This window comes from Arachis stenosperma, chromosome 2 (assembly GCF_014773155.1).
Source record: "Arachis stenosperma cultivar V10309 chromosome 2, arast.V10309.gnm1.PFL2, whole genome shotgun sequence".
NCBI classification, from domain to species: Eukaryota; Viridiplantae; Streptophyta; class Magnoliopsida; order Fabales; family Fabaceae; genus Arachis; species Arachis stenosperma.
The window spans coordinates 23,144,305-23,153,445 of NC_080378.1; the positions used below are offsets into that span (position 1 = coordinate 23,144,305).

General features: G+C 37.9%; 1 protein-coding gene across 1 annotated transcript; it reads right to left on the minus strand.

The window, feature by feature from the left end:
• Positions 1-342: 342 nt before the first annotated feature.
• On the minus strand, positions 343-8,847 carry LOC130960582 (ABC transporter C family member 5-like). The gene is made up of 10 exons (XM_057886011.1): positions 6,242-8,847; positions 5,829-6,149; positions 5,662-5,748; positions 4,198-4,878; positions 3,934-4,098; positions 3,275-3,784; positions 2,830-3,135; positions 1,831-1,894; positions 1,508-1,747; positions 343-960 (listed from the first exon to the last, which is right to left on the minus strand). Exons 1-10 carry the CDS (start codon positions 8,348-8,350, stop codon positions 848-850), a joined length of 4,596 nt encoding a protein of 1,531 aa, XP_057741994.1. The 5' UTR covers positions 8,351-8,847; the 3' UTR covers positions 343-847.
• Between the last annotated feature and the right edge of the window lie 294 nt (positions 8,848-9,141).

The following is a 9,141-nucleotide window of genomic DNA, read 5'->3' on the forward strand; positions in this document are numbered from 1 at the left end:
TGTCTATTTAAATAAGTGCCAAAAATTTGAATTTTGTCTTGTACATGTAATAGCTCATTAACCAATGATAATTCTTTAATTAAAACTCAATTGGCAATAGATTAATCCTTGACCTACACATATAAAAAAAAACTAACAAAATACTATATTAAGTATGCATAAAAAATCAGTTACCAAATCAATCACTCGAATAGAATATATATTAGAATACAAAATACATATTAAAAATAACTTACAGATAATACATGTATTCATTCATAAATATATGATAACTATTTTGCGACTAATTTTTTGTGTGCACATACTATTTTTGAACAAAATATATGAAAAAAGAAAAAGAACTTGAGAAGTAATAAGTAATAAACAATATGAAAAAACTCCAATCTACAACGGCTTTAACACTGAAAAATGTTACAAGAAAATGTGGGATACACAAACTAGTGTCAACTCTGCTTTCCAGCTAAGCAAAATCCTAATGCCTCATTCTAAAAGCTACTTTTATATAACATTATTGAACCCAATTCAAACCCATCTTTCTTTCTTGATCATCTAAGTTTATGTTACAAAGAATGCCAACCATGCACATTTCTTCAAGGGAATGAATCAACTAATACTTTCAAAGTGGAAACTAATTTTGCTCTCATTGGAGTGCTTGGTCGAAGAGGAGGCATGCAACGTGTGCTCCTTCATTTTCGTCTGTGCACGAGCCGAAATGCGGCAGCTACCGTAGCAACCGAGGCATCTCGAGTTTCAACTTCCAAAATGTGTTGAGCTCTTGCTGCCACTGCCCCAAAGATTCTAATGATCTTTGGGGGCACTAACCCGAAGGCGGGAAATATTACCTTATTTAAAAATCTGGAATGCCACTCGACCGTGATGAATACTCGCTTACCAACTTTAGGAACATGGATGACCTATCCTCTAATAGCCGTGATGGAGTGTCGAATTCTGTGACCCGGCCTGTAAAAAACATTGAAAAATTAACTCCATGAGCAAAAATCTGGCGTTAACAAAGTTGAGTCGCAAGGTGATGAAGTATTTTTATTTTCTCGATAAATGCAAGGCAATCAAACAACAAACAACAACAACAACAAAGCCTTGTCCCACTAAGTGGGGTCGGCTACATGAATCAAACGACGCCATTGTGCTCTGTCATGTATCATGTCTACAGAGAGACCGTTTACATGTAATTTACTTTATAAGACCGTTTACAGAGAGACCGTTTACATTGTGCTCTGTCATGTATCATTCTCCTAAATGCAAGGCAATCAAATATAAATAATCAATTCTCCTAAATGATTTAGCTTACTTCATTTTTCACATGAAATTTACTTTATTGGAAAACCTCTCAGTTGCAAATAAAAAAGGAAAAAATGTGTGGATGAGATGTCAACATCTGACTGCAAGAAATTTTCATTTTGCAATACCACAGAATACAAAGCCTAAGGTCACGGTGCATAAAATATCTAAAAAAAAAGGACCAAAGAAAAGCATGCAAAATACGCACCATCACTGAGAACCAGAACTAGATCACTGTCAATAACTGTAGGAATACGATGTGCAATAGTACAAACAGTGCAGTCTCTGAACTCTTCTCGAATAATCTTTTGGATAAGATTATCAGTAGCAGAATCAACCGATGCCGTTGCTTCATCAAGTACAAGTATCTTTGACTGTTTAAGTAGGGCTCGGCCTAGAGCAACAAGTTGTCGTTGCCCTACACTCCAATTATCTCCATTTTCTAGAACTGCAAATTCAAAGTACATCTAACTTATCTTTTTGTGGGGTTGAGAAAGAAGATTAATCACTTTTCAAATCTTGGCTTCTTACCCGGCGTATCAAGCTTTTGTCCTTTTGATCGAATAACCTCTCCAAGCTGAGACTTATCCAGTGCCTGTTAAAACATAAACTCAAAACAATCAAACAGAGCACAACCAACTTTAAAAATTAAAAAAAAAAAAGGCAAGGAAAAAGCCGTACTTTGAAAGATAAAGGTTTGTTGGACTATTCTCTTATACCATGTCTGCCTAAGAGCAAAGATGTAAAACACATATAGAAAGAGTAAACCACAAGAACAACAAAGACCAAGCCTTAGGTCAGGCGCATCTGCGAGTTGAGATCTTGGAGGGGAAGGGAATGCCTTGATGAGTAGAGTCTGTTTTACTCTTCTTTCCCTTCTCTTCCCTCCCTTTTCCCTCCAAGATTCCAATTCACAGACATGGCTTTAGAGGATCCGCGGATGAGATGGTGCCATAGTATTGTGCCATTATGCTGCGTTTGTTTGATGAGACACAGACACTAATACATAGACACGGTGATACACGTTCATCGTTTGTTTGCTAAGACACAGATTTTCGAAGGACACGGTGACACACAAACATACATAAAATACATGTATTTGGTGTCCTTCAAAAAAGATGAGACACGGAGACACATTGATGAGACACAAATATTTATTCTTTTATCCTTAGTAATTTACTCTTGTCCTTATTCCATTGATGATAATATAAGGGTAAAATTGATATTTAGTTTATATTGTGTGTCTTGTCCAATATCACCAAACACAATAAAAAATTTATGTATCTTTGTGTATATGTCTCTTTGTGTATTTGTGTCTGTGTCCATGTATTTGAAAGACAATAAACAAACACAGCCTTAGGCAACACAAAAGATGGCAAAACGGAAATGAAAGTGAAAAAGAAAAAAAAAGAAAAGAAAAGAAAAAAAAAACAACAAGATCTTGATTCTTTGGATTTAGAGCGAACAAAGCCCTTGGGGAAATAGCTTAAATACCAAAGACATAAATGGAACTATCCAAGCAATACTAACCTCCCAAATCGCTTTATCTGAGTGCTCCTCAAGAGGATCAAGATTGCCTCGTATTGTGCCTTCAAATAAGGTTGGATCTTGTGGTATTATACTCAGACGGCTTCGAAGGTCATGGAGGCCAATTGTTGAAATATTGATGTTGTCAATAATGATACTCCCCGTGGATGGTTCAACCAATCGAAATAATGCCTGAATCAAAGTAGATTTGCCACTGCCAGTACGTCCGACTATTCCAATCTTCTTCCCACCAGGAAATGTACATGATATTCCACGAAGCACCAATGGAAGATTTTCCTTGTATCGTATCTTCAAGAAGAAAAATCACATTAAAAGATAAAATTAAGATGACCAAAGAAAAATCAAAATATAATAAGTTTGGACTTCTTAATACAGGACAGAAACAATAATTCAAGAAGCATACTTAATGCAAAACTAAACTGGATACCTTCAAATCAACTATTTGGATTGTTCCATTCTCGGGCCATGAGGTCGGAGGACGAGAATCATCAACAATTGCAGGTGCTTCACTAGGAACTTGGCTGTACTGATAAATCCTTTCGATAGATATAATTTTGTTTTCAAGTTTGCAAAAGCTAAGTATCCACCGAGATAGACGTCCATTCAAATTCAGGCCGTACGTCACGGCAAGTCCAGCCATGCTGGGGTCAATACTTCCATGGGGAACACTTACAAGTAGTACCATACAGAAAGCAAACACAAAAGTGGAGAGTAATTCCATGCGCAAGCATAGCCACTCAATAGCTGCAAGGCTGCAAAAGAATGGCCGTGCAAAACAATCCAAAAGGTAAAGGTTCCTCTTCATGAACCTTTTTTCTTGTCCAAAACCTCTGATGGTGGCTGCACCCGCAATTGATTCACCGAAAAGATGTATTATTGGAGATTTTTGGATGCTTACAATTCGTACCAGTTCCCTTGAGGAAGCCATGTAGTATTTCTGTGACGGAATTATTAGAAGGTCAAAAATCATTCATTAGATGATAGCACAAGATACTCGGATAAAATAAAATAAACCTTTATGGTACACAGCATGTCCTTTTTCAAAAGCAGATTGAAACAAAAATTGAAGACATAAACTATAATTACCTGCATCCACAAACAAGCAATAGCCATTGGGATAACCAGGAGCAAAACTTGCCATGTAACTGTTGTCATTACAGCAACAATTCCTATGAGCTGTATTGTTGTTGAAGCAAACCCTCCGAGTCGAAAAGGAATGTCGAGATCCACAACACTTTGATCAACAGAAACCTGGTATATACATGCAACCCATTACATAATGCACGCCACACATTTATGGACAAACAAAACTAAGGAAGCACAAAAAGTCGAAAACCGAGATTAACTTACCCGATTCAGGACCCTTCCAGATGGTGTAGAGTCAAAGAAAGACATTGGTGCACGGAAAATACTTCTGAGCATGCTGAAAAATAATTTTTGCGCAGCAGCAAGACCAAATGTAGCTACCAGAACAGCCCTTACAAATATGAACAATGAGCTGCCAAAAGCAAGGGCCATGTACACGAGAAGAAGCTCAGTTGGAGTTACTTTTGGCTCGTCTCCAGCAGTTTGAGGATTTGCCCAAGCCATCCACCAGTTACTAGCAATCTGAAGGAACTGAAATAATGATTGTGCCATAATTATGAGTGGAATCAGTAAGCCTTTATATGCTGCAGCCATGTATGACAAGTAAACCTTCATGTTCACTCGACCTCTAACCCTCTCCTCTTCTTGAACAAGTTGTTTTTTCCTTGAGCGCTTTGCCTTTTTCTCCTTGATTGCCTTCTGATCAGATGATCCCTCTTGCACTTCTTTTGCTAGACCATCAATGTCAAGTGAAGCAGAGGATCTCTTTTCTGTCATAATAGATCTATCTGGGGACATGTTTTCATCTGATTCATCTGAGTGAGAAGGAATATCCATAGCCTCTATTGCTTCATGATGAGCTGAAACTAGAGTCTTAAAATCTGTTCCAGCTTGTAGAAGCTCATCATATTTTCCTGCCTGTATGATTTGTCCTTCTTTAAGAACCTTAAAATGCAGGAAATAAAAAAGAAAAAAAATGAGAAAAATTACTTTTTTCACTTTGTAACAACCACATGATCATAGTCAGATAATTCAAACAGGATTCCACCTAGTCATTCAACAAATTAATAATCTATGCAGACAGAGATAGATTACAAATGTAGGCAGCAAAATCGATCAGGATCAAGCAATACAGCTTATTTTAATTCAAAAAGAAAAGATTATTGAAAGTATCGGCAATGCATTCAATTACCATAACGGCCAATTGTTACGAGTTTGACTCAGGAGGAAGCTGCAGTAAAACAGAACAGTAGGCAGGAGTTCCGTAATTAAATAGAAAATCACTCCTGAGCCTTCCTGTGCACAGATCAATTTAACACAGTCAATCTTAAAACTGATTGCTGTGATGTTTTATATATGTTTCGATATCATATCCCTGAAGTAGCAAGATATGACAGTATGAATTGTGTACTTCTCAAATTCTACTTTCAATTTTCATACAAAAGTGTAACTAACAAATAAGAGGGACAAAACCTGTAACCCAAACCAAAGGTTTGTGAATTCTAATCCGAAAAGAACAAATGCATTACACTAAAATAGCAGAAAGCAACTGCAACCCCTGATCATGCAAGGAATATATATCTCTCAAATGCAAAAGATTTTAATATAGTTCGAAATAAATAATTAAATTAAAACAAAAAACACCTGAATGAAGTGTAGTATTCAACACAGGAAGCTTCCTACAGCTATGAATCAGTTAATGTGCAACAAAATACCATTTGGCCATACCAGTATCAGATCAGCAGCAGGCAGAAATTCAACTTGATGCGTCACAAAAATGACTGTTTTTTTGGCTAATGCTGTCAATACATACTCCTGCAATCACATTTTCATCGATTAAACCATATCTAATTCATGTAATAAGAAACATTAATTCAGTAATTAAGAAAACTAACCCTGAACAAATCCGATCCGGTGTGGGCATCAACTGCACTAAAGGGATCATCAAGGAGATAAATATCAGCATCTTGATAAAGTGCTCGTGCAAGCTGAACCCGCTGCTTCTGGCCACCACTGAGGTTTATACCTCTATCACCGATAATTGTTTGGTCTCCATGTGAGAAAAGCTCTAGGTCCTTCTTCAGTGAACAAGCATGAATAACCTTCTTGTACCTTGGTTTGTCCATCGCATTTCCAAAGAGGATATTTTCTTCTATATTTCCTGTCTGTATCCATGCTGATTGGGAGACATATGCAGCAGTGCCACATACTTTAACCTGAGAAATAAACAATGCATCATGTAAAAACTGTACTGTAAATATATATACGTATATGCCATTGAATTTAGAGATAAAGAACAGAAACATACTTCACCCGAAAGCTTAGGAATCTCGCCAAGGATGCAAGAAAGGAAGCTTGATTTCCCAGAACCAACCATGCCACAAACAGCCACACGCATGCCCTTTTCGACCTTCATATGTATTCCTGACAGTGTAGGCCTAGATAAAGAAGGGTCCCAGCAGAAGACACCATCTTTGATCTCTACGGCAGTGTCAGTCATGCCTGGTGGCAAGACGATAGTTGCATCTTCCTGCAATTCTTCGTCCTGCAGAAAACTAGTTATCCGATCAAGCGAAACTTTTGTCTGAGCCATCGTTGACACCAAGTCCGGAAAGTTTCTCAGAGGTTCTTGGAGGATCCGAAATGTAGCCAGGGCAGAAAGGACACCGCCTGCTGTCAGCTGACCACCCAACAATATGCAAGTAGCAAAAGTGACTGCCGACACAAAAATCGGGGAGCTCCAGAATATGAAGGTTATGAAAGCCTGAGAATAGAGCGCTTTCCTCAGCCACTTGTATTCCGTTCCACGCATTTCCTCCAATTGTATACGATACCTGTCTTCCCAAGCTTGTAGTTTGAGAATCCTCATATTCCTTAAACTCTCTGATGTCTTTCTCATCCTTTCATCCTTAGCAGCCATCAATTTATCTTGGTAATTTTCTTGTATTCTAGCCACAGGAACAGCTACAACAATGGAAATTATTGTAGCAATCAATGTTGCAATGGCAGCTATTCCAACACTCTTGTACAAAATTAGAAGAGCAAGAACAATCTGCATCGGAAGCATCCACATGTCGTGAAGATACCAAGAGTAATCCCCTACCCTCTGAACATCAACAGCCATGTAATTGACAATCTCCCCACTTGTGTGACTTTGCTTGGCTGAGCTCGACAGCCTTAGCCCCTTTTGGTACACCATAGCCGTTAGAGCCGATCTGACATGCATACCCAAGATGTCCACTCCTAGATACCACTGCCGAGTCGTCAGCGTCTCCACAAGCTTCGCAGCAAAGAATATTCCCGCGAGGACATAGCCTTCATGAGGAAAAGTCTCTATGCCACCCAAGTAATCAACAAAGTAACTTATCATATATGGACCAACATAAGCTACCAAAGTATTCAGACCTGCAAAGATGGCATTCACGGCTGCCTCCTTCCAAAACGACTTGAGAATCGCCCAAGCTAACAAAGGCTGCTTAGAGGGGTTTTCAGCCTTCAATCTCTCCCAATTTGAGTTCAAAATCTTATAACTAGTCTTGGCTCTATCCTTGGGTGCTACAAGGGGAATGTCCTTAAGCTCGAGGGGTCTCTTTGCACCAACGGAAAGAAGCGGATTCAGCCACGAAAGCGTGGCCAAGCTGAAAATTCCGGCATCTTTATATGGTGTAACCTTGAGACAACCCGTCTCCTCTTCAACAAGCAATGGCTCCTGAAGATCGGGGTCCACACAAACTTGTATACCGGTAACACCCCTAATTGCAACCACAGACAAGAATGCAAGTGCCGGAGTGACGGTGAAATTTGCAACTACGCGAGTGGAAAGGTATTTGGGACCTTCCATATAAAGACCTCTCACATCAACATACAAATTGCACAAACAGATAACAAAGGACAATAACCACCATACCCTCAAGAGAAAAGGGAACTTATGAGAAACTTTGAGCTTGCATTGCAATGCTGAGAAGCTCAACACAAACCAAGCCAAACCTTGTGCAGCTGGCACAAATAGAAGGAACCAGTTCACATGTTTTCCATTTGCCCCATTTGAAATCAAAGAAACCCCATCGAAACCAAGCACCACAACTTGAACAAAAAGGACATAGAAACAAGAGAACACCGAGAACTTGAACATTGAACCTATTTGAACTTCACCATCAATGCCATTGTTTCCATTAATGGGGGTGGTGCTGGTGGCGATGCCGTTTTCCTTATTAATTCGAATCCGACCTTCGCACACACAAATCTTCCTCACGGATACAACAAAGAGGAACAACACAACAAGGGTAAGGTTCACGCAGATTGCAGCAAGTTCCAAAAATGGCAATCCTAGGATCGTGTCGGATAGAATCTCAGAGTCCGAGAAATGTTTTGATAATATTGAAGCTGAGATACTATTTAGAAAATCTGAACCCTCCATTATTTGTTTCAAAAAACACGCTGAGGAGAAAATGGAAGAAACCTTAGATAAAATAACAAGAAGGGCATTTCAGAGTCTAAAGAAACAAAGAAGAAGAAGAAACAAAATTGGTCTATCTCGAAGCAGATTCTATTGACACATTGCAAACTAAAAGAAAAAGAAAATGAGATTAGTTTTTACAACTAAATCAGAATAGATATACTGAAATAGAGAACGGGTTGTAGTTGTGTCAGTTCTGTTATTTCCGTTCCCAGAAACAGAAAGAAACGAAGCGAGTTGTAAATTTGTAATCGTAAGTGGTGAGTCGCGAAATCAAAATCAGATTTTGATGTGGAAAACTGACACCCAATTGAGGAAAGTACAAAACTTTCGAATTGGGTGTTCTCTCAATAACCGTGTTTTGTTTTCCCCTTTCTGAAAATTGCCGAGGCAGCTATAAACCTAGCTTTTGGTTCAAACAACATTAACCAACCTCTTTTAACAGGAGAGGAGCAAATTTGTTCATGAACCACAACAATAATGTTATATTATATTATATATTAATGATAATATAGAACTATGGTGGTGTTATTGGTTGCTACTGGATCTCCACTAAAAATTAATTTATTATAAATAATAATTTTATTTAAAAATTTATTATCAATCAACAAATTATTATATATTAAATTTATAATATTTATTTAAGTAGACAAATAAATTAATATTTAACTCATCCAAACTGATTTGGTGGTATTATTGTTGGCGAAAATTAATATCATATCATGTACTATAAATTTTATTATGATGATATA

What these genes read in the sequence shown, in the direction of transcription:
- LOC130960582 (XM_057886011.1), bottom strand. Translation starts at nt 8,350, where the DNA reads ATGGAGGGTTCAGATTTTCTAAATAGTATCTCAGCTTCAATATTATCA. An exon ending in TCCAAATAGTTGATTTGAAG is followed by an intron (nt 3,136 to 3,274) that starts GTATCCAGTTTA and finishes TTCTTCTTGAAG; the next exon opens with ATACGATACAAGGAAAATCT. An exon ending in ACAAAAGCTTGATACGCCGG is followed by an intron (nt 1,748 to 1,830) that starts GTAAGAAGCCAA and finishes TTGAATTTGCAG; the next exon opens with TTCTAGAAAATGGAGATAAT.